Source organism: Cebus imitator, unplaced genomic scaffold (genome assembly GCF_001604975.1).
Source record: "Cebus imitator isolate Cc_AM_T3 unplaced genomic scaffold, Cebus_imitator-1.0 Scaffold491, whole genome shotgun sequence".
Taxonomy (NCBI): Eukaryota; Metazoa; Chordata; class Mammalia; order Primates; family Cebidae; genus Cebus; species Cebus imitator.
Genome location: NW_016107806.1, coordinates 1,878,357 through 1,904,397, shown reverse-complemented (window position 1 = coordinate 1,904,397; position 26,041 = coordinate 1,878,357). Strand labels below are relative to the sequence as shown.

The 26,041-nt window shown below is 48.0% G+C and overlaps 1 protein-coding gene across 3 annotated transcripts in view; it reads left to right on the top strand.

The window, feature by feature from the left end:
- KCNN3 (potassium calcium-activated channel subfamily N member 3) overlaps positions 1-26,041 on the top strand; it is a 173,034-nt gene that overhangs the window by 86,626 nt on the left and 60,367 nt on the right. For all 3 annotated transcript variants that reach the window (XM_037733030.1, XM_017513417.2, XM_037733031.1), the window contains exon 3: positions 14,970-15,388. In XM_037733030.1, the coding sequence (XP_037588958.1) occupies positions 14,970-15,388 (419 nt within the window). The remainder of the gene's footprint in view (positions 1-14,969; positions 15,389-26,041) is intronic.

Sequence of the window (26,041 nt, the reverse complement as noted above, 5' to 3'; positions counted from 1 at the left end):
TGGGAGTGCACTTGGAGAGGTGGCCTTGAAATAGGTGCCTTTGTTTACTCTTCGTGCCCTGGAACGGTATTTTTCACAAGGTGGTTTAGTTAGAGGGGCTGTGGAACTGGTAATGAGGCTGGCCTTGGAGGGGAGCCTTGTGATAGAAGCTCGGCTGTGAACACTCTAGCAGGGCTGTATTCATCAAATCTGGGGGCTCCTGGGGGATTTGAAGCTCTGCACAGAAAATTATAGGGCGGGAAAAGACTTAGGTGATTATTTTTCCTCCAAGAATGACCGTGCTTAAAACATCACCGTTAGGCACAACGAGTGGCTTTCTGCAGGACGGCTCTTTTAAAAAATACTTTATTGGGTTTTTTAAATTACAAAAGCAGTAGAGGCTCGTTTTAACACAGAGGTGTGTTCTAATTATCAAAAGGAAAAAAAAAAATCAATAGGTTCCCTGATTCCCATCTCCCTGCATCCCCAGTGGTACCAGAGCTAACAATTTGGTGTTTAGTTTAGCCAGAGGTGATTAATGCACCTTTTGTGTGTGCTTATGTAAAATGTATCAACATGCATACACATATATGGGCAATTTTGTTTTTATGTGTTGGTGTTTGCTTTTTTAAAAAAAGAGGAATCACACTATACCCACTATGCTAGGGGTTTCTCTTTTTACTTAGCAATACACCATGAACATTTTCTAAGTCAATACATATAGTTCCACCGCATTTTTAAAGCCAGCTACATAATGTTCCGCAGTACGAGTACCATAATGTATTCAACTGTTTCCCTATTGATGTATATTCAGGTTGTTTCCAGGGATTTTTTAAAATTATAAGAAGCAGTTCTTTTAAAAATATTCTTTGATTTCTTTCTCTATCTTGTGCATATGTTGCAAAAGACTCCTTTGCCTTGGGAGACTTATAAAAATGGTGAACAATTTAAAGTGTTTCTTTACAGTCACACTGATATAGTTTTAACGCCTTAAGCCATTTATGTATTGGTTTGGGTGGCCTGTATTTCCTGGGTGCTGTGCCTGGCACTGTGGCGGACAGTGACCAAGGAGACGTCTGTCCTCGGGGACCCCTGCTTTAGTGAGGGTGCTGACAAGCAGGTGGACAGGAACGCGGCTCAGGTGGGAGACGAGGAGGGAGGTTTCGGCCAGAATGGAAACTTAATAGACGAGAGTGTGGCCTCTTGGTTCAAATCCCATCTCCACCACTTAGTTGCTGTGAGGTCTGGGGGAAATTCACTCTTCTTATGAGGCTATTGTGAGATTCAGAAGTGTTAACGTAAAGAAAAGTGCTTAGAGGGCCGGGTGTAGTGGCTCATGCCTGTAATCGCAGCATTTCGAGAGGCCGGGGCGGGCTGATCACATGAGGCTAGAAGTTTGAGACCAGCCTAGCCAACGTTGCAAAACTCTGCCTCTACTAAAAATACAAGACGTAGCTGGGTGTGGTAGATCACGCCTGTAATCTAGATACCCGGGAGGCTGAGGCAGGAGAACTGCTTGAACCGGGGAGGCAGAGGTTGCAGTGAGTTATGATCGTGCCACTGCACTCTAGCCTGGGGGACAGAGTAAGACTCTGTCTCAAAAAAAANAAAAAAAAAAAAAAAAAAAAAGGGAAAAAAGGAGAAAAAGAAAAAAGTGCTTAGGGTCCAGCCGGCAAGTTGGAAACACCAAATGGATTGCTGCTGTTTGACGTGCTGCCCCCGCCACTGGGAGATCAGGAAAAGCTCCCCCTAAGGGGCGACGCTGCAGCTGGCCCTTGAGAAGGCGTTGAAGGGCCTTTCAGTCAGCTGGGGAAAAACAAACACTCCCTGCCCACCACCAACGACTGGTCCTGACCTCAGCTCTTCAGCAACCCAGGCTGTTCAAAGATCCAAAAACCTCTTTATTTTTAGTTGCTAAAAATATTTCCTAAGCCAGGGTTAGAGAATTTCTCCCTGACTGGTAAACAGGTGACTTGGAACCAATCAGGGACCAGCAGCCTAGTGATGATGGTATTCCTCCCCTACCCCCAGACATTCCGCAGAGCCTTTCATGTGTCAAAAGGAAAGAAACTTATCAGAAACTTCCTGTTGAGAAAGCGATTCCTCTTACCTGACACTTAGCAGATGCACAGAAACCTTTGATTCCTGGATCTGCCAAGGCACACAGAGAACCAGAAGCACCGACTGACCTGGCTTGGCCTGGCCTGGGATAGGCAAATATCAGAGGTCAGCCTACAAGCCCTCTTAGCGCAGCCTGGGGCAGCATACACAGTAGTCAGGAGAGTGGATTTGGAAGCTGCCTGCCCTGGCTTTAGAGCCTAGGTCTGCCCCTTATTAACTGTGTGATCTTTAGTAAATTACTTAATCTCTTAGAGCCTCAGTTTCCCTGTCTGTAAAATAGAAATAAGAATATCTATCTCAGAACCCTGTTAAGGACTAAATGACACAGTGCCTGTAAAGCACACAGCACAGACCCTGGTGCACAGTGAGGCTGCAGTCCATGGCCCTGCTGTTATGGTTGTTGATGGAGACCGCCACCCTGCTCCCCCGGCTCTCCTGAAACGGAGGCTAGCGCTCCCCAACTGTCTGGCCATCTTTCCCCAGCTGCCATTTGGGGATTAGTTCTGTGACAAGCAGGGGGCACAGGGACTGGGGAATACGAGAGGAAGGCACCCAGCCCTACCTGGGAGTGGGAAGGGGTAGCCTAGACCTGCGGAAGGGAGGGAAACTTGATCTGGAGGTCTCCGGTGAAGAAGCTGAGAAGAGGGAGCGGGCGTATAGAAGATGGTACTGGTAACTTGGTTTGGCTGGAATGAGACTCCAGGTGTGGCAGGTGATGGGGATGAGGGGACCAGCTGGTGTCAGGTAGGAAAAGGCCCTTTCGGTCAAGTGCAGGTAGGAGGTTGGGCTTGATCTGAACATTCTGGGTGCCACTGGAAGGTTCTAGAAGGAGAGGTGACATGATTTGGTTTGTATTTTAGAATATTTGCTCTGGTAGCAATGGAAAAGATGGCTGGGGTGGGGCACATGATGAGACCCCAGTGTGGCCACCGCAGCCCAAGCGTTGGCTGGGGTCATGGGGCCTTACTGCTTCAAATAGAACCGGCGCAAACCCCCATCCCACACAGGAGGGGACCCGGTGTCTATCCACTGCGCTCTGGGGGCTCAGGAGCTTCCATTTCTCTCTTGACAGCTCCTCTGATGCCAAACTCCTGCTGAATTCTCCACCTGCATCCTGCCCTTAGTGACCCCTTTAGGCACCTTTCCTGTCCTCATTGCTCCTCGAGGGACCTGTGACCAAGGGCTGTTGGTTAGCTGACATTTCCGTGGATCTGGAGCAAGGGGAAGGGGTGAGGTGGGGGTGGCACAACAGATAAGACCGAGGTGAACGCCACAGGCTCCTGAACTCGCGGTCTCAGCACTGTCCCTGTCTCACGGTGGTCAGCAGCAGTCAGTCCTCCGTGGGATGTCTCATGGGACTGGCCCAAGATGCTGCTTAGCCCCCTCCCCTCTCCTTCCAGTCCCACAGTTCACAGCCCCCACCTCCAGTGCTCCTGTTCATTTCTGGGGCACATACATTAAGCCCTGCACTGGTCTCTGACCCCACCCCAACTCTGTCCAGAGGAATCTTCTTCATTCGCAAACACGGTGGGGTGTGTAAGTAGGCCCCTAAACTAAGAAGGTCTCTTCCTTGCTAGGGACCCTATTGCCGGGTCTCCACAGAGGCCTGTTCACTGGTGGGAGGAGGAGGAAGGGAAAGCCGTGGTCTTAGTTGAGCCCAGTCTAGATTGCAGGTAACAATGTGGGTTTCTCAGGCAGTGTAGACGCCAGGGATGGAACCCAGTTTATTTTAATCATATATTGATTCTCTGGTCAGTAAAAATTCTTCTGAGAATGAGCATTGAAAGTGTGGGCTTGAGTTTTCTTTGGAAGGAGACAGCATAAAGCCCAAACTGGCCAGTCCCCAAAGAGAGGGCCTGCTTAGCAGGCTGGCAGATGAAAGGGCGTGGGCCTGGGACCATGTAAAATGCCGCAGGCCCTGGGCAATTGATGAAACCTCTCTTGGTTTGGGTTGCCTCATCTGCTAAATGGGGCTATTACTTCCTTACAGGAACATTATGAGATTGCAGTGAAATGGTATATGCAGAACCACCTGGCTTGGCCCACAGTCTGGCTTTCGGGTAATTTTGACACAGAAGGAAATAGCTATGAGCTGAATGGTGTGTCCCCAGGACGCATTTGTTGAGGCCCTAACCTCCAACGTAACTGCCTTGGAGATAGGGTCCGTAGGAGGTAATTAAGTTTAAATAAGGTCATAAGGGTGGGGTCTAATCCTATAGGACTGTGGTTCAGGACAAGAGAAAAAGTGAGACCTCTCCCCCTCTCTCTGCCATGTGAGGACACTTGGTGAGATGGCGGCCACCTGCAGGCCGGGAAGAGAGCCCTGCCCGCAACCTGACCGTGCTGGCATCCTGCTCGCAGACTTCCAGCCTCCAGAGCTGTGGAAAATACATTTCTGTTTTTTAAGTTACCCAGTCCGTGGCATTTTGTATTGGAGGCCCGCTGACCACCACAGGTACATAGTTAACCTGTGGGCTGTCTTTCTTCAGAAGGTGGTGACATAGCACGCGTGGCCCTGGTGGGAGTTGGTCTGCGATCTCCCTGTCCCTTGACGGAGCTCCTTCTGTGACCTCCAAGGTCCCAGTGATCTGGCCTCTACTACCATCTTGGCCTCATCTGGTATCATCCATCACTTCTTGCTCACATTGGTCTTCTTTCTTTTTTCTCTCTAACTCTCTAAGCTCCATCCTGCCTTGGGGTTTTTGCACATGCTGTACCCTCTGTAACGCATACCTTTGCAAGGCTCGCTTTGGACTCAGAGGTCCCCTCCGTAGAGAGCCCTGTCCTGACTGTCTGTGACTTCTCTCATTTCCTTTGCCCTGTCTTATTCTCTTCCTGGAAGGCATCACTCTCTAAAATTAAATGGTTTACCTGTTTAATATCTGCTTTCCTCCCCTGGAATGCAAGCTTTGTGGGGACAGGGGCCTTGTCTACTTGTCCTGCCGTATCCCTAGAGCTTACCAAGGATTGTCATTTAATAGGGGCTCAACTCATGCTTAATGAATAAATGAGTGAGTAAACCGATCAGGGCAAAGCTCCGGGCCTCTGCATCCAGCACATATTGAACCCCAAACACCTTGATTTCCAGCACCACACCTCATTTCTCATTACAACTAGAGACCAGCCTGTCCATCCAAGGGATTTCCAATCAAAGGGTTCTATGGAGAGCACGGGGTCCGCTACTGAGGTCTAGGCTGGAGGAGGAGGTGAGTGAGTTGATCTTTGGATGTTCTTCTCTGCCCTTTCAACTACAACAGCTCTGAATTTGTCTGTTTCCCATGTTGGGCATACATGAAAAATCTTATTAAAAGAAATGGCTTGGAGAAAATGGAAAACCACAAATTGGATCCAAGTCTTCACATGACACTGAGGAATCTGAGGTCCAGAGACTTGCCACACACAGATGGCCACTGGTGCCATGCTCAGGGATCAAGAAATTCCTGCTATCTGAGTGAAACATAATGGCTTCCTCAACTGCCGGAGCCTGGCTTCCTTTCTCTGAGAACTGAGGACAGGGCAAAGGATTTATGATCACTACTGCTCTCTGTTAGTCCCAAACAAACTTCAGTCTCCATGATCCCCATGGGTGGTCATTACACACTGCAAGAGACCAAGGGAGAGCTCTACGGACGCACTCGGGAAAAGCCTGTCCTGGCCGGTCCAAAGAGCCACTGTGGGCATCACACACGGCCCAGGGAGCGGGATGGTTGCAGATGACACAGAGCCGGCTAGCGCGGACCCCAGCGCCCTAAGCATCTTGTTGATGGTAGCATCATAGACTTTCCTGACAAGGCTCATTCAATGGCTGGCCTCTTCTAGAGCCACCATTTTTTCTTTTTTTTCTTCTTTGAGACAGAGTCTTGCTCTGTCACCCAGGCTGGAGTGCAGTGGCTCAGTCTCGGCTCATGCAACCTTCATCTGCTGGGTTCAAGCAATTCTCCTACTTCAGCCTCCCAAGTAGCTGGGATTACAGGTGCCCACCACCACATCCAGCTAATGTGTGCATTTTTAGTGGAGATGGGGTTTCCCCACATTGGCCAGGCTGGTCTCAAACTCCTGACCTCAGGTGATCCACCCGCCTCAGCCTCCCAAAGTGCTGGGATTACAGGCGTGAGCCACCACGCCCGGCCTAGAGCTGCCTTTTTTCTACCTTTGCTTCCCGCCCCCCACCTTCCTCCCTTTCTTATTCTAGTTCCATGGAGCATTTGCTGACTGGAAATTTTATGAACCATTGTTGCAAACCCAGAAGTTCATTTCATCATTGGCAATCAGCTCCTGTCCTCAGGGAAACCTAATTAGGTACTACAGGACTTTTGATGTTGCTTCCATGGTAACCCCCTAGTAATGGTGTATATGCAGAATATGTGCTCCAGGGTGTTTAAATTTATGTATGTACATATATATATATATAAAATATAAAATACATTATATATATATAAATAATATATCCCAAGAAAATCTGTAATTTTTTCCTTTCGCTTTGTTTCTGTGTATATTTTTTTAAAAGATGGAAATTTTCCCTGAAGTTTTCTTCCCCACAGAGAGGGAACGGTACACAAAAAGGCTTTTTCCAGTTTTTCTCCTTTAATTTAGAGAAATTCATAGTTGTGCAGGATTGAAAGTTTTTCAGGTTGGTCAGAGTGTTGAAGCAGGAATTTGGCCTCCTCCCTGATAGCTGAGAACGTTTTAATGACATATTTTTCTTAAAAATCAGAAAGGTCTCAAGGCTTTCAAAATAGAATGGGGGAGAAATGAGTGAATCCAATGAATTGACTCTAAACTCATCCTTAAAAAAAGAAAAGGCAAGCTTCCCTGCATGCCTGCCCCTCCTCAGGAAGTGTGGGGAGGCCTCGCAAGCCTGAAGCTGGGGCTTTGCCATGTGGCCGCTGGAGGCACGGGTGGTGTCCTTGTCTCCCTGTCAAGGCAGCCTGTCTTGGGCCCTGCAGAGATTGCAGCTGAACGGCCCCGTCCTGAGGTGGCCAGATGGCCTTCAGCGCTGGCCTTGTGATGAGCTGGCGATGACGTCTTTGCTTGGTGAGACACTCTAACCAGGGAAAGTTCTGACCTGGACTCCCTGAGGTGCAGGTGACAGGGGAGAGAGCCTGTGACCTACCCGTGTGCCACAGCTAAAAGCCAAGGGCTTCTGGAGAATCCCTGAATAACTGAAAGTGCCTTCTGCACTGCCCCGCGTTGGCCGTCCAGGGATAGGATGCCCATGCTGACCTCTTTGTTAGCTGCCAGCGAATCCGTTTACCCTCAGCATTTGCCAAGGCCCACTGTTCCCAGACTCCCTGCTGTTTCTCTCCAGTGGCCCCCCCAATTCTTTCTGTTTTGCCTTTGTTCCCCGATTCATTCTACTGGTTGACTTCCTCACATCTGAGAAAACACTTTGTATGCAAAACAACGAAACTGCTTGCAAAACAACTTTTTTAATGGTCTGAGTTATTTGATATCTGAAATGATGTGTCTGTGGGGGCAGTGGGGCTGGGGGAAGCTGGAATGGCCCTTGACCCTGATCTCCTCCCCATCCAGTCACCCAGCTGCTGGAGAAAGACTGGCCGGCAGACGTATCTGAGTGGCGTGAAAACATGGTGACGGGTGAGGGTTCCTTCTAGGGGCTGTGGCATAAGAATCTAAAAGGAAAATGTTGGGCATGGTAGGCACATGGCCTGGCTTTTCTAATATGTGCCAAAGAAAAGAATTTGTTTTGTTATATATTAGTTTTGTTGCATAACAAAGCACCTCAAAATATAATGGCTTGAAATAGTAACAATTTAGGTCCCGTTTCTGTGGGTCAGTAATTTGGGCTGGGCTCAGCTTGGTGGTTCTTCTGCTGGTCTCACCTGGGGTGAGCTTCTGCCACGCAGCTGGTCTAGGATGGCTTCTGACGCCTGGCAGCTAGTGCTGGCGGTAGGCTGGGGTGAAAGGGATAGTGAGGCCATGTGTCTACAGTGAGCCTCATGGGGCTGACATTTTTCAAACCCCTGCTGTATCATACTTTCTAATCTTCCACTGGTCAAAGCAAGGTACATGGCTAAGTTCAGACTGAAGGGTCTGAGAAATAGGCTGTGCTGGCCGAGCACGGTAGCTTACACCTGTCATCCAAGCACATTGAGAGGCCGAGGCAGGCGGATCACTGGAGGTCGGGAGTTCGAGCCCAGCCTGGCCAACATGGTGAAACCCCATCTCTACTAAAAATACAAAAATTAGCCAAGTGTGGTTGTGGGTGCCTGTTATCCCAGCTACTTGGGAGGCTGAGGCAGGGGAATCACTTGAACCTGGGAGGCAGATCACACCATTGCACTCCAGCCTGGGTGACAAAAACAAAACTCTGTCTCAAACAAACAAACAAACAAACAAACAAAAACAGAGACAGAGAGAAATAGGCTATACTTCTTGCTTGGAGGAGAGGCAAAGTCACATGTACAAAAGTAAGTGAATGGGATGGGAGGAATTTGTGGCCATTTCTGCAAGTTGCCTTCTCCTCCTGTGTATCTGAAGCATGCCTTCCCAGCACTGCTGAAGCCCTCCCTAGCCCAAGAAGCTTTTCAAATGGCATCGGAATCGGGCATCTCTTTTACTAGGGCTACTTGAGATTATTAACTGATTCAGGGGACATGCATTTGATTCATATTTATATCCACAGTGGCCTAACCTTGTTGATTCTTACTAATTATTGTATTGAACTGAGCTCGGTTAGCCCTCCTTTTTCTCTAATTACAAGCTCCTTAAAGGAAAGTTTGGAATCACTGTTGCATAAAGTCTCCCTCCCAGAGCTCTCAGAACTATACCAACAGGCCGAAAATCCTGCAGGCTCTCAGAACCACCAGTTAAGTGGAAGCAGGATTTGGCCTGGAGTCACTTCTGGACAGGGTGACTATCTGAGGAAAGAGTGGAGCTCTCGGGAGAGCAGAGACCGTGGTACGGACACATTGCATCTTCAGGCCAGTCATACCCTCAGTGAGTGAAATCACTTTTTGAGGCTTAGGAGGCAGAAAGATTCAGTGACTCAGAGAATGTGGCTTTCGTTTCCCATTCAGGGAAGCCAGCGTGCAAGGAGCAAACGCATGCCTGGTCAGGAAGAGACTCGTTGGTCAGCCCTGGGCCTCTGCGGCTTCTTCTGCTCTGGAACAGCCCAGAGCAGACCACTCGAGGGCCACGGTGTTCCCTGCCCCATGCCACACTCTGTCCACATCAGCTCAGTACTTTTCTAGAATCCATCAGAGGCCAACAGTCAAGCTGGTCTAGAATCAGGGCTGGATGCCACAGACTAAGCCCAGGGGAGGATAGGCCTCTGTGGAGCCGCTTGCACCCCCCCCCCCAGCCCCTCTGGTCCAGTGCTACTCAAGATCCTGCTTCCAGACTTGCTCTAGAACTTTCTAAGGCTTGGAGGTCACCTGGGACAGTTTATTCCAGGATGAACCACCCTTTGGGAATAAGAGGGTGTCCCTTCCCGTGGTGTGAGATGAATTGTCAGGCCCCTTGTGAGTCACAGGCTTAGGAATGGATTTTCAACAGGAATTTCCATTCTGGGTGTTAACAAGGACCACGGGCAATCTGTCCCTTTCTTCATATGACACAGTCATCCGCCTACCCACCCCTTTATTCACCAAAATTCTACTGGCTGCCCACTCTGTGCCAGGCAACGTCTCAGGCATGGGAGGGGGGTGAGATGAGCCGGGCATGGTTCCTGTTCCTGGAGAGCTCAGGTGCACTGAGAACACAGATGAGGTGGGACACGCCAGCCAGAGGGTCTGCGCAGAACCACAGAATTATGGCTCTTTAGAGCAGGAGGTGCCTTGGGATTGTCTAGTTCTTTCCCTCAGCCCTCAGAGGAGGAAGCTGAGCCCAAGACAGGGAAGATTAGTCTAGGGGCAGACAGTAAGTCGAGTTATTAATTCACTAAACAAAGATTTATTGAACACCTACTAAGTGCTAAGACCTGGGCTAGGCTCTGGAGATGCCACATGGAACAGGGAAGACACAGCCCTTGTCTCTTTGGAGCTCCAACTGTGACTGGGGGTGGGGGGATGCCCAACCCTGGTGACACTTTAGACTCACTGGGGAGTCTTAAGAAAAACCCCATGGTCAGGGCTCCACCCCCAGAGATTCTGATTGACTTGGTGTGGGGTGGGCCTGGGCATGGGTATTTTTGAACAAGTTCCCCAAGTCATTTCAATGTGCGATGTGAGTAGGTTGGGAACCACGTTTAAGGGGAGAGACAGCAGAAACCTCACAAACGCAAATCAATAATAATTGGGATTGTGCTTTGTTAGGAATGAACGGAATGCAGTGAGGAAACAGCAGGGTGGGGATCTGCCACCTGCTCTGAACCGGGAGGGAGCGAGGGATTCCAGGGGTCAGAAGGGAGAAAACATAGAGTGCCGTCACACAGGACAGCAATGGGGTCTTCTGGAACATGTCCCACCCTGCAGATGCATAAAACCCTGTCCAGCAGAGGCTTTTAATCTGCAACCTGAAAACTCTCCCCCTACCCCCTACTCAAAACACCCCCTCTTTATACACGCTGTTTATGCGTGTCCTCTAGGCCAGCCGTCTTAACCCCTCATATTTTTAGAGTAGTTAGTGATGCACTGTCCAACTTTTTATCTGTATTACTGGATCCTAACACTAACCCCATGAGGTAGGCAGGGCCAAGGTCAATATTCCCCTGTTGGAGATGTGGAAACAAGCTCGGAGCCGTCATGGAATGGCTTCAGATCACATGGCTAACAGCTGGATGTGGGAGACTTCAAGCTAGCTCTCCCACCTCCAGCTCCACTACCCCGTGTGGCCCCCACCTTCCCTGTACCAGCAAGCTGCAACCGAGGCTGGGCTGGGTGCCTGAGAGGCAGCTGGGGACACCCCCTGGGGACCAGCACCCTTCTGTCGCACTGGGCAGAGCTGCCATCGCGTTCTCCCCTTCGTTCTGACAGCTTACAGTGCCGCTCCTCATCAGGCAATCAAAGGAATCTGTTACTCGTTGCTTCCATTCCTGCCCAGAGTGAACCCAGTTACTATAGTAACTGGATGCAATTCTTTAGTACAGAGTAGATGGTTTTAATTTTGTATTTGAAGAGTTTGGCCAGGCAGTCACGTTGCCATGGCTTGGCCTGTCGGGCGCGAGTCAGAAGCACAGGGAACCCTTTGAGCAGCCATTAGGGCTTTCTAATTGCTGGGGAAACCTGTGTCTGGAAAAACCCAGGCTCAGCTGCACTGGGGAAGGAGGAGGGTGAGTCTCCAGCTGGTGCTGTGCTGAGTACTGTCTCCTGTTCAGAGATGACAGCTCCCTGATTAGAACCACCAGGTGAGCCTCTCAGCCAGTTGCTCCCATAGAGCCCTCTAGTTTCCCCTCAGGATCCCCATGGGTGGGTGGGTGGGTGGGGGGCTGCTCAGAGCTGTTTTATGCAACTCTGAATCCCCTCCCACATCACTAAGGGCGTCAACACGTTTGTGGAATGAATGAATGAGTAAATGAATGAACAAATGATACTTTGTAGTTTATGAAGCCCTTTTAACCCATTGACTCCTTTGTTCCCCATTATGGCTCTGTGGGGGTACAGAGCAGGAAGAAGGAGAAACCGAGGCTCGGCAGGTGAGAGGGTTGCCTCCTAGTGCTCCCTCTCCTGCCCATGGCTCTCAGGCCCCACTGAATTGCCTGGAATGTTCCCCTTGCTGCAGAAATATATCACAGGTAGATGCTAAAGGCAAGGCAAGCATCACTCACCCGACACCAGGCCTGGTACCATAGGTCCTCTCCTGGGTCCTCGATTCCTGCTGAACTGTAAGGAAGGCAGCAAAGTGAAGAGAGAAAGCTGCTTGGTGACTAACTTTGAAACAGAGCAGAAGCTTCCTTTGGCCCGTCAAGGATGGACAGAATAAAGGGCCCCTCATTCCCTGACCTCCCTGTGCAAGGGAGGAAAGGAGGCTTCACTCAGCTTTCAGCCCCCACAAATCCATGCTGATCCAGTCTCTCTGTTACTTTTTTTTTTTTTTTTTTAAAGACAGTCTTGCTCTTGTCACCCAGGCCGAGTTCAACAGCGTGATCTTGGCTCACTGCAACCTTCACCTCCTGGCTTCAAGCTATTCTCCTGTCTCAGCCCCCTGAGTAGCTGGGATTATAGGCATGCACCACGACACCCAGCTAATTTTTGCGTTTTTAGTAGAGATGGGGCTTCACCATGTTGGCCAGGATGGTCTCGAACTCCTGACCTCAGGCGATCCGCCTGCCTCGGCCTCCCAAAGTGCTGGGATTACAAGTGTGAGCCACCGCGCCCAGCTCTCTGTTACTCTTTCTGTGCTGAGGTTGTATTTCCAGGCTAAATAAAACCTCCACCCAACCCTTGCCCCAACATTAATTTCCCCTAACCCAGCCTAGTTTCTTTCCAGCCTTGCAGCTCAGGCCTTCCCGGGACGCGCGCATGAGCTGCTCTCCCCGCCAGGAGGTGCTGATGCTGGTGCCCTTTTTCCTGAGCTCATGTTAGGCCACAGGACCCTGCCCTCCCCTCCTTAAAGGCAAACGTAAGCAGCTTTGGAGAGCAGCAGCTGTCTGTGGCTGTCGGTGGAACAGGCAGCATATGAGGCTGGGGTCTCGAGTGGCATGTGTTTGTGGTTGAGCTGGGACAGGCGACAGCCAGATCTGCTGGCGGGCCAAGGGCCCGGTAGAGAGAGGACAGAATGTGATGATAAATACTCCACTCCCTCTCAGAAGTGAGGTGCACACATGCACAGGAGGCCCACACTGAACATATGCCTGGATCTCAGGCCTCACCCTCCAAGAATCCAACCATCCCAGCTGGAGAAGACCTTAGAAGTCTCTCATTTCAGTCTCGGATGAAGACTGAGGCCACAGAGGGGAAGGATGTGAAGTCCCTTTCACAGTCATCAAATGTGGTGGGACCCGGCAGTGGGACTTGCCCGAAGGCAAAGGCTGGGCGCATAACAGGTGCTCAGTCGGTTCTTGTGTGGACCGGCATCCTCATGATGTGACAGCAGGAAGCATTTTCGTGAAAGGTTAGGGCTAGAAGGGAGCTTAGATATCACTGAGCCCAACTGTCATTTTATAGAGAGACTGAGGCCACATCCATTAATAATGCTAAAACTAAGAATAGCTAATGGTGACATAGCATGCTGGGGCCTAGGCAGGATTCCACGCGTGTCGCCTGTGCGAACCCACTGCGGCCTCACAGCGACCTCTGTGCGGTGGTTATCATCATCGTCCCCAGCTGAGGTGACTGAGGCACAGGGAGGTTTGGTAACTTGCCCAGGACCACAGTGCCAGTAGCATTAGGATTAGGCAGTCTGGCTCCAGAGTCCGTGCCACGAACACTTCACTGCGCCGCCTAAGAGCACAGCTCTGCCAGCAAACACTTGCTGCCCCTTCTCTGAGTGGGGAGGAGAAATCCGTGCCAGCCCTTGTGAGTTCACTCATGCAGGAAACATGACTTTTTCATCTTCACATCCCCTTCCAGGGCTCAGCTCAGGTCTGAAAGGGGCTCAGGGGTGTGTTTTTAATACAAATGAGTTGATCTTTCTCACCATCATGAAACAGCCCATTTGGCACCTGTGTCCTGGAGGGAACCTTGAAAGTGGCTCAACATAGAACACTTGTGGTCAGCAAAAAGGAGGGGTTGGTTCCCACACACCAAGCAGTTCTCCAGGGGACACTTGGCTGCGTGTCCTGCAGTGTGACTCCACCCTGGCTCTGTCTGCCGGGAGTGAGTGTTGGCTCCCCTGGGCTGAGGGCTCAGTCCCACCACATTGGCCCCCCTTCCAATGCCGGTCACCAGCCCCAGGTTGTTTGCCCTGAGCCTCTCACCAAGTGGCAGTAAATCAGGGGTTCACAGGATGCCCTTCTCAGGCTTGACTGATTCTCTAGAGCAGCTCAGAGAACTCAGGGAAACATATTTACTGCTTTATTATAAAGGACTTTACAAAGGATTCAGATGAGCAGCCATATGGGAGCGAAGCAGAGGGCAGGGTGTGTGGGAAGGGGTGGAGTTTCCATGCCCTCTATGGGAACCCAACCCTCTAGGTGTCCAGGGACCTCCATGTGTCCAGCTGTCTGGAAGCTCATCAAAACACAAAGGGGAGAATGACAGACACTGAGGGTAGAGAGTGGGAGGGAGAGGAGCAGAAAAAATAACTATTGGGTACTGGGCTTAGTACCTGGGTGACAAAATAATCTGTACAACAAACCTCTGCGACACGAGTTTACCTGTATAGCAAACCTGCGCATGCATCCCTGAACCTAAAATAGAAGTTAACAAAAACACTGCCTTTTTGGGATTTTATGGAAGCTTCATCACACAGACATAATTGATGTCATCATTGGCCGCTGGTGATCAACTCAAGCTTCGGGTCCCTCTTCCCGCCCAGGGAGTGGGGGGTGGGGCTGAAAGTTCCAACCTTCTCATCGCCAGATCGGTTCCCCTGACAACCAGCGCCCATCCTGGAGCTACCCTGGATTCCCACCCTCCACCCCAGACACTTACTTGTTTTCTGATTAGCAAACACAAGACACTCACCACTTTGGAAATTCCTAGGGTTTTAGGAGCTGTGCCTAAAGCAGGATGAAGACCAAATGTATGATTTCTTATTAGAAATCACTCTATCTCAGGAAGCGATTTGCAGAGGAGGAAAGTGAGGCCTAGAGAGTCAAAGTGTCTCAGCCAGGGCCTCCCAGCTGGACCTGAATCCAGGCTTCCTAGTCCCCATCCAGGGCTCTTGCCACACAGCGAGGCCTCTAAAGAGCATGCTGAGGTGGTCAGGCTGACCTGAGCCCAGGAGCCTGCCCCATCTGTCCTGCCTGAGCCCTGCTGTGCACCTCCGGGTCCTGGCTACACTAACAGACTCTCTGCTCCCACCAGCTCTTCGTGATTGACAATGGCGCGGATGACTGGCGGATAGCCATGACCTACGAGCGCATCCTCTACATCAGCCTGGAGATGCTGGTGTGCGCCATCCACCCCATTCCTGGAGAGTACAAGTTCTTCTGGACAGCGCGCCTGGCCTTCTCCTACACACCCTCCCGGGCGGAGGCCGACGTGGACATCATCCTGTCTATCCCCATGTTCCTGCGCCTGTACCTGATCGCCCGAGTCATGCTGCTGCACAGCAAGCTCTTCACTGATGCCTCATCCCGCAGCATCGGGGCCCTCAACAAGATCAACTTCAACACCCGCTTCGTCATGAAAACGCTCATGACCATCTGCCCTGGCACTGTGCTGCTCGTGTTCAGTATCTCTCTGTGGATCATTGCTGCCTGGACCGTCCGCGTCTGTGAAAGGTAGTCCACCTGGGGCCTTCTGAGTGCAGAGCCTGTGCTGGGACAGGGAAGGGAGGAGGAGCAGGGGTGCCAGGGGGTATATGGTCTGATGGAGGAGACAGGCATGTACCCAGACACCTGGAAGGAGACAGTGGGAAAGCGGGGAGTGCTGAGTTGGGTTGAGCATGAGCCGGAATTGCAGCATTGGAACCAAGGTAAGGTGGGAAAAAGGCACAGAATTTTCCTGATTTTCTGTTCCCTCTTTGCAAACCAACATATCAGAGCATTTTGGTTACATCATTAATGCACGTATACCATGTTACAATTTCTCCCTCTTGGGGATTAACAATGCTTATTAGCATTTTAAAGGCTCTGAGAAGTCCTGCAGTAATGAAACCAGTTTATTTTTGTTGAGTTCAGACTTTCTCAATCGTATTTGCTCGCAAATCCTTTTTATTATAAAGCGCTATTGGTACCTTGCTACTCAAAGTTTAGTTCACAGACCAGCAGCATTGGCATCACTGGGAACTTGTTAGAATTCCCAGAATCTCAGGCCTTAGTCTGGAATGATTGAATCGGAATTTGCATTTAACAAGGTCACCTGGTGATTCATATGCACCTTAGTTTGAGAAGCACTGTACTGATGGAACATACTTTGGGAAACGTTGTTTTAGGAGGATGGTGGTTGGGAATGATTCAGAGAAGCTACTGGTGGGATAGAAGGGAGATGTGACCTGCTGGAGATCCAGGGCTCTAGAACAAAATGCCAACTCCCTGGGGAAGCCGTCAGCAAGACTCAAGGGTAGGACTGAGGCCACCTCCTCCCGCCACCCTCGAGCTGCCTTTCGTGACTCTTCTCCCTCACAAGGGGTCCTGGATATTCATTTTATTTATTTATCTATTTATTTTTAAGACAGAGTCTCGCTGTCTTGCCCAGGCTGGAGTGCAGTGGTTCAATCACTGCTCACTACCACCTCTGCCTCCCGGGTTCAAGCAATTCTCCTGCCTCATCCTCCCCTCTAGCTGGGATTACAGGCATGCACCACCACACCAGGCTAATTTTTGTGTTTTTAGTAGAGGTGGGGTTTCACCATGTTGGCCAAGCTGGGGTCTCGAACTCCTGGCCTCAAGTGATCCGCCCACCTCGGCCTCCCAAAATTGTGGGATCACAGGCGTGAGCCACTGCACCCAGCCCTGTATATCGTTTTAATCTGATTTGATATGTGCGTCCAAATCTAGGTTAGAAACCTTGATTCTGCCCCTAAGTAGCTGTGAAACCGAGGATAAGTTACTTAAGCTCTCTGGGCCGCAGTTTCCTCATTTTAAAATGAGAATCACTTGAGATAGAATGAAGCTGTGTTTACTTGAGATCGATTATTTTTATTATGCTGGGAAGTATGGTAAAGCATCCCCTGTAATTTACACAGATCCTGGTAGTCACCCTTAATTCGTCAACACTTGTAATTATATCGCCAGACCTTCCATGTACCTGTGTCCTGGCAGAGGTCAAACAAGACAAGTCTGGAGAGGAGGTAGTGTAAACACACCCCACATGGGTGCCTTGAACCACATCTCTTCCCTGTTTCGAGACGTTCTGTTTGCAGACATTTCTTTCAGCGTTTTGGGCAGCAGACACACGGTCAAACTGAGGAGGGCATTCTGCTGCCGCAAAACAAGTGCCCTCCAGGACGCAGGTTCAGGCTCTGAGAGCCAGTGCGGTGTTGGAAGACCTTTCTCACACACAGAGCCCCAGGGACACACTACGCTCCCCTATTCAGAACCTCGCCATGACTCAGCAGCTGACATTGCAGCATCCACTCTGAGTGGGACCACACTGCACGGGGCTTCACGAACCTTCTCCGGTAAGCAGACACTCTTCCCGCAATGGAGAAAGCACGGGCTTGGGTTCCGACCCCAAACTGCTCATGGTACTCTTAGCTGAGCAATATCGTGCCCATCACTTCACCTCTCTGGACCTCAATTTTCGCATGTGAAAGCCGGATACAGGACTTCTTATTAGAGTCAAGCAAGGTCGTATATATGCACTATGCATTGCAATCCAGTCATGGTGAAAATGAATAATAATAGCATAGATCCCTTGATAACGCTTGGGAATTTTGTGCTGCCTTCTTACAATTAGGACGGCCCAACTTCGACCATACGCTGGCCTATACTCTTCCTGTTTTCCTTTCTAATTGATGGAAGCCACGTTGTCTGTCGACAATAATAATGGAATTTGTGTAGCCCTTTAAGCTATTTGAAGCCTTTCACGTCCTCAGATGGTCTCTGGCATGTATTTCAGATGTGCAAACAGGCCGAACAGGCAACAAAGTACCTGCAAGTGAGTCATAGTTTATCGAACCTATCGTAAGAAGGGGTGACTCTATGTTCCCTGGGGAAAAAAAGCTTGTTTTAAAGAACGTAGTTTGCACAGTACTTAGATGATGCCTTTTTTTTTTTTTTTTTTTTTTTTTTTTTTTTTTTCTTTTTTTTTTTTTTTTTTTTTTTTTTTTTTTTTTTTTTTTTTTGAGACGGAGTTTCGCTTTTGTTACCCAGGCTGGAGTGCAATGGCGCAATCTCGGCTCACCGCAACCTCCGCCTCCTGGGTTCAGACAATTCTCCTGCCTCAGCCTCCTGAGTAGCTGGGACTACAGGCACGCGCCACCATGCCCAGCTAATTTTTTTTTTGTAGTTTTAGTAGAGACGGGGTTTCACCATGTTGACCAGGATGGTCTTGATCTCTTGACCTTGTGATCCACCCGCCTCGGCCTCCCAAAGTGCTGGGATTACAGGCTTGAGCCACCGCGCCCGGCCGATGCCTCTTATTTGATGTTGCATGGCTGTCCATAGCTTCCAAGCTGAGAATGGTTACCCTGGCCGCCGGTGGGCCACTGGGTCTCTCGTTCTCTCTCTCTCTCTGCAGACATGGCTCACAAGCCCCAGCTGAGACCAAGGCACAGAGAAACAAGGAGCAAATCGGAAATTCTCCGAATGTTCCCTTCTCTTGCGAAATGGCCATTTGATCAAAGACTTAGGTGTAACATGAGGTGTATGAAAGCATGATGGATGCTATTGTAGCTCCCCTGTGCTAGTTCTGTGTAAAATCCACATGCCATCCCAGCGTGCCCTCACGACGGATCTGTGAGAGGTACCTTGACTGAGGGATGAGAGCCGGGTCCTGGAGGGGCATCCGGATGAAGCAACGTGTCATCCACCGTGTGGATGTATTTGAATTGGACATGAAGGCCCATGGTAGCGTTGAGGAAACTGATCGAAAGTAACCAGCCCGAGGTCACAGAGCTATTAATAGTAAGCGTGGAGCCAGAATCTGAACTCGTTTCTGACTCTGAAGTTCACGTGTGTGCCACCAGCCCAGGCTGAATCCTGCATATACAAGGAAATCATGGCCTCGACTCTCCTGGCAGCTTGCTGGATCTCAGAGTCTCCAGGCCACTGACACCAACATGTGAACCCCAGTCTTGCTGTTTCGCCTGCCTCGCTGCCTAACGGTCTTTACCCTGTTATCGTGCTAGCCCCCGGGCTGCCTTCATATTCAATTCAAACACATCCACGTAGTGAATGGAGGGTTGAGTCACCAGATGCCCCCTCCAGGGCCGGGCTCTCATTCCCTCAGCGGGGACTGTGACCGAGGCCCTCTCTTAAGATCAAGCCCCTTGCCTGGGGGGGCAGCAAACTCCCAGGGGAATCTGTCAGGGTGGGAGTTCAAAGGCCAGCCACTTTTGCTTCTAGCAGGACACTCCAGGGTCCCTGAGGGATCACCTAAGGGCCCTGTTGCCACTGCACCAGGGAGCTTCCCCTATACCCCTCAGGTATTGATCCTGAGAGCAGCCCCAGTAAAACTCCCACGCCCAAATCTCAGCATCTCAGAGACTCTTTCCCAGGAATCTGCCCTATTAATAATATTGATTCCTAAACAGGCAAAGCACTTCTCTTACAAAGACTAAGCAATATTTTTAGAATCAAGTTTAAGTGATCATGGTCTTTCCCAATGTCAAATAATAAGATTGGCAGAGACCTTGAGGCAGGCCTTACTCAGCCAGAGACTGACAGAGGCGAGAAGCAGGGGAAGCTTTGGGGAACTGAAGCATCAGACCAGGGTGGTGTGGACAAGATGACCTTGATCTCTCTCAGCCTGATCTGATGATGATTCTATCACCTTAGGCATCAGAGAGTGTAAGTGACTTGCCCAGGGTCACACAGCATCATGACAGGTTCTAGAAAAATCCACAGCTGCTGATGCCCAGAGCCTGTTCACATTCCAGGTGGCTTTCATCAGCCTGGACTTATCTCTAGTATACACACACTTCTGAAGTTGCTATGGAAATCCCTCTACAGCAAGATGTATCTAAAAGACAGTTCTCCTATCTTGGGTTGGTTTTTATGTGACAACAAAGGTTTTCATATTTCCTCCTCCCAAGGAGAGCGAGTGGGTTCGTAATTACGCAGAACAGCCGTGCCATGGGGAGGGCAGTGCCCAGTTGCTGGGAGGGCAGTGACAACAGCGGGCTTGTTTTCCTTGGCCCCTGGAGAGGCATTACATCATGGGTTCTGAGGCCTGACAGTTGTGGCACGCGGCATTCTCTGGGATTGTCCTGGCTGCCTGCCCACCTCCCACAGGCCTCTCAGGGAGGAACCTCCTGATTATACACTGTCAAGCGCCAAGCAGCCTTACTGGGAGAGACCATCTGAGGCTCGGGTCTGACTGCGGCAGCAGGTTGGAGAGGCCAGCTTTCCTAGCGGGCCTTGAGCAGTGGTCTGCCTGCTCACCTTCGTGTGTTTATCTCCTTGGGAGGAGCGATAAGGCCTCCCATAACACCGATGAAGCGGGCTGAGCTGGCGGTCCAGAGCAGCGCTTTGTAGATGACCTTCCTGTCCTCTTGAGTGGATTCCCTTCGGACCCTTTGGACCCTTCCCTCTGGTTCCTCCTGAGGCTCCAAATTCTGCAGCAGGCTGTCTCGGTGTCCCAGGCCTTCCAGCCTGTCAACAGGTTTTTGATGGTGCTGGTTAACTTTTGGGGTACTGATACTTAATGAGAAATTTGATTCCGGAAACCTGGCTCCTAACGGGGGAGAAAAACAATTTGTGGCCCATGAAGAGAGCCACCAATCCCATGGTAAGGAGATAAAAAGAGGCTTCCTTCCTGCACGGTCTCTGTCACTGCCTTGTCACCCTGGTCTGCACTCACCAGCAGCGGGGAACAAGACCACACTCCACAGTTCCCTCCTCGTTTCTCCTTCCCCAACCTCCTACCCACTCCAAGAAGGGGGACTTCCACTCCAAGAAAACAGTAAGGAGATGGTCATTTCAGGGGTGAAGCGCTCTACAAAGGGTTGATGGAAGCTTACTAGCTAAACCCTGTAGGCCGAGCAGAGCCCAGCAGAGCCTGGGAACACTGGGGCCGGGCGCCGTGGTTTCTCATGGGCTGCTTTGGTTTGAATTGTAACCTCTGATGTGGGGCATGTGCACAGTGATCCACGAGACTACGGGAAGAAAGGATCAGAACTTCTATTCATAGTTATTTTTACCTAAAAAAAAAAAAAAAAAAGCCTGGCTAGTGTATAATAAATGGGTAGAGAGCAATACAGGTCTGTAATTTATAATAAATAAGTGTATAATGGAGGAGAGCATGCTAAAAAATTTTTAACTGGTAGGAGCCCATGATTTTAAAAGTTTGCAAATCACTGGTTTATGGTATCAGAGGACTAGTTAGGGAGGATGGGAAAGTACTCTACCACCTGGGATGAAGCCTGCTAGACCCAGGGACCCTGCCCTCTAGCTGGAGAAGTGAGAAGTTAGCCTCTCATAGAGATGGAGTAGCCTGTGGCAATCCCCTGCTGGTGCCAGGCAGAGAGATGGAAGGCTCAGGAGGGGAGGTGGGTGGGGGTGGGTGGTGGGGAAGCGACAGGTATCCGGCTGGAGGCCTTTGAAAAAAACCTCCAGCATTAAGGAAGAGGAAAATAATCCTGAAGATTCCCGGAAAATGCTTAATTATGAGAAACAAAAATCAGCATTAGAAGAGTCTTGGGCGGCCAGGCATGGTGGTTCATGCCTGTAATCCCAGCACTTTGAGAAGTCAAAGCAGGTGGATCGCCTGAGGTCAGAAGTTTGAGACCAGCCTGGGCAACATAGTGAAACCCCATCTCTGAAAAAAAAAATTAGCTGGGAATGGTACGCACCTGTAGTCCCAGTTACTCAGAAGGCTGAGGTGGGGGAATCACCTAGCCTGGGAGGGCAAGGCTGCAGTGGGAGATTGCGCCACTGCACTCCAGCCTGGGCAACAGAGTGAGACCCTGTCTCAGAAAAAGGGAAAAGAAAGAAAAACCTTGGGCATCTCTAATAGGGTGCAAGAACATATGATCCCTATGATAGGGAAGAGTGGGCAGATGTGAAATGAAAATGTATCTGGTTCACATAGGCACAGAGTTCCAGAAAACTAAAATTGTTTTAGCAAAAAAAAAAAAAAAAAATCCACATTGATGGCACTACATTTTTTTTTTAGGTGGAGTCTTGCTCTGTCGCCCAGACTAGAGTGCAATGGTGCCATCACAGCTCACTGCAAACTTCTCTTTCCAGGTTCAAGCAATTCTCCTGCCTCAGCCTCCTGAGTAGCTGGGATTACAGGCACCTGCCACCACACCCAGCTAATGTTTGTATTTTTAGTAGAGACAGGGTTTTACCATATTGGCCAGGCTAGCCTCAAACTCCTGACCTCGTGATCTGCCCACCTTGGCCTCCCAATGTGCTTGGATTACAGGCGTGAGCTACCTTGCCCAGCCATGCATTACAATTTTTTACATGTGGAATGTGGAGGCAAACTTAAAAAATTAAAAGTTCTTTCAAAATGCAGAAGAGATAAGAGAAAGGATGAAGAGGACAGAATTGGAAGCTATAGGATCCAGGTGAAATCTAAGAATTAGAGTTTATTTCAGAGGAAGAAACCATGATAATTTGGATAAAAGCGTAATCAGAGGTATACACAAAGAAAACATTTTCAGAATTGGCTTAGGTAAGGGGATGTTGTGGGTGGGGATTGTAGATCGGAGTAGGCAGATCGAAAAGGGTTCCTCTTTTCCAGCTAGAATGTGGCGGACAGGGGAAGCTACCCCTTCCTATCTTGACACGTTTTTTTTCTGGAATTTATGGAATCATAAGGTTAAACAATGCGAGAGGCACACAGGCATCCCAGAGCTGACTCTCCCTCAGGAACCCTAAGTTCGAAGAGTCATTAGAACACTTCCACGGCGTTTTAAGTTTGGATCCACTCTGTCATTTGAGTGAGGCAACTAAAGAGGAATAAAAGTCGTTCTTGGAGTTTTCTGAGCTCAGAAGGTCAACCACTTACACTGTTGGGGGGAGCTCGTTTGCCAGTTGACCAAAGGATGAATCACAATTAAGATCTTAATAATGAAATGATGTAAAGAAAGATGGGTAGTCGTTGCTGAAACTGGGCAAACATGAAATCAAGACTCAATTTATGCATGGTTGCAAAACCCCTAATTCTAATGTCAAAGAAAAAGTAGATTCTGGAAAGAGTAGATGTATGAAATCAAAGCAATAATTCAATAATAATTAGAGGGTTGCAAATCCTCAGATTAACATTTGAGAGGAGGAGGCTAGAAGGGATGCATGCCAGATTCGTTGTCTTATATAGAGGAGTATTTTACAATAAAGCCCTATTACTCAGTTTTAGCAATCAGAGAAATAGTGTTTTTAAACCTGAAGGAACCACAGGTAAAATTTTATAAGTATAACAAGAAGAATAACAACAGCATCAGCCATGTATTGTTTCATTTAATCTATGCGATAGCTCTATGAGATTGTATCTCTATTCTGTATGTAAGGATGTTGAGACTGAGCAATGTGCCTGAGCAATGAGCAATGAGAGGCTGAGCAATGTGCCTCAGGCCACAGAGCCAGCAGACCTGAGACTCCAACACCAGCCTGAGAGCCTTTTCCCTACCCTGAAAACACGTACCTCCCACACAACATCAGAGCCCACGTAGCTAAGACAGAAAAAAATAGAGGAAGCAGGAAGGAAGAATTTAAAAACTAAGTGTGAAAGAAGATCAGAGAAAAACAAACTTAAAAGTTTATAATAATCAATATAATTGTGTTTACCTCCTTGTTAAATGTAAATGTCTCTTAGATGAGATTTAAAAGCAAATTTTAATTGCATGCAATTTACAAAAGAAGTACCTAGAACAGAAGGACCCAAAAATAAATGAAGAGCAAAGATTTATTAGGTAAGTACAAATCAGATGGCAAATAAATAGAAATTCGCATTTTAAACCTAGTTGAATTCAAAACAGAAATCATTAAATTGTCCAAAAGAACCATTTAATATGAATAAAAGTGCTGTGTATAGTAAAACCGTGAATTTTATACAAGAGATTGAGAATCTGAATTATTAAATGTTTTAATTAAGTGAGAAATATTACACTTCGTAGCCTAGAAACAAATAATGCATCTTCTTTTTAAGCATCCAGGGAACACTTTAAAAAATTGATCAACTTCTTGGTCACAAATTTCAAAACATTAGAAAAATTGCTCAAGCTGTATTCTCTAACCATAAGCCCATAAAACTCCAATTAAAAGCAAACTTTTTGGTGGGACTTTTAAAGCAATCTCCTCAATTACAACAGAGAATTCAAAACGGCCATTAAAGACTATTAGAAAATTCAACAATAACGACCCTATATATCAAAACTCAGGATGTGACCAAAGGTGTACTCAGATGAAAGATATCCTTAGTTTTTCAGGCATGGTGGTGTGCACTGATAGCCCCAGCTACTTGGGAGGCTGAGGTGGGAGGATCGCTTGAGTCAGGAGTTCGAGCCAGTAGTGCACTATGATCGTGCCTGAGGATATCCACTGCCTTCAGCCCGGGCAACATAGCGAGACCCCGTTTTTAATAATAAAAAAAAGAAAAAATGAACAAGGAGAATAATTGAATCCATTAGAACATCAAAACAAAGTTGGATGTGGTGGTTCGCACCTGTAACCCCAGCACTCTGGGGGGCTGAGGTGGGTGGATCACGAGGTCAGGAGTTTGAGACCAGCCTGGCCAATATGCTGAAACCCCATTTCTACTAAAAATACAAAAATTAGCCGGGTGTGGCGGTGTGCACCTGTAGTCTCAGCTAGTTGGGAGGCTGAGCCAGAAGAATCACTTGAACCTGGGAGGTGGAGGTTGTAGTGAGCAGAGATCATGCCACTGTGCTCCAGCCTGGAAGACACACTGAGACACCATCTCAAAAAAAAAAAAAAAAAAAAAAAAAAAAAAAAAAAAAAAAAAAAATCCAAAAAACAAAAAAGAACAAAACAAACCTCAGCAGGGAAGATTAAGTTTATTAAAAAGGTAAAGTCAGGAATTAATGCATTTAAAAACCAGAACAGCCTAATTTACAAATCCAAAAGATACCAACTTCTAAAATATAAATTTAATTGAAAAGAAAGAAAACACAAAATTCGAAATTTTAATGGAGAATAACTACAGATTCCGAGGATGTTTTAATAAATAAGTAAGAATAGCTTAACTTTTTGGAAAGAGACCATTAAGGGACTTTCTGTACTAGATGTTAAAGTGTATTATAAAACTAAGAGTAATTAAGTCCCTCTGGCATTACTGAAAAATCAATAATGGCAGATCAATGAAACCTAATGGAAAACCCTGAAATAAACCCTACTGTGTAAGAACCCAATATACAAGAAAGAAAGCCAACTGGGAAGCAGTAGATTATTCAATAAATGTTAGTGGAGAAATTGGAAGCTTGGATGAAAAATTAAATTGGAACCCTAGCTCTCACCAGCCACCAAAATAAATTCCAGGTGGATTAAAAAGTCAGATGTAAAAGAAGAAACCACGAGCAAGCTCCAGAAAACAAAATGAGTATTTAATCAATCCTGAGAGGAGGAAGAACCGTCAAGCATAAAATCTCAGAAGAAACATGAAGGAAAAAACTGGCGTGTTTGATTACATCATACACATAATTTTAGATTTCAGTCCTCCAAAAAATATGAACTTATTTATATGTTAATGCTAGAAAAAATGCTTGCAGCAAACATGACAAGGAGTAAATATCCCTATTATACAAAGCAATCTTAGAAATCAGTCAGAAGAACTCATCTCCCCAGTGAAAAAAATAGGCTAAAGATAAGACCAACTACAAAGGAAGAAATACGAAAAGCCAATAAAATAAAACACACAACACATATTCAGTCCCACTAATCAAAGAACTGCAAATTACAAGAACAAGGAGAATTACTTTTTCTCCTCTGGAATTGACAAAATTTTAAATAAATATAACTCATGCTGGAGAGTCTTCTTATTGTTGGTGGTAGGGGTGGGTAGAGCGGTCTCACACTGAGGGCAAGAAGGAAATTAGTACCACCTTTCTGGAAAACAATGTAGCAATTTGTCACAGGAGCCTTGAGTTTGTAACTTTGATCTGGGAATTCTCTTTCTAGGACGCTATTTTAGTGGAATAATCAATTTACACCAAACTGCTTCTGCATGGGGCAGTTTATAATAGTAAAGAATGAGAAACCAAGTAAATATCTAGGATTTAAATGGTTAAACAAGTATGTCACATCCATATGATGGGTTAGCAAGATTTTACAAAAATCAAATCAACTTTTTTTTTTTTTTTTTTT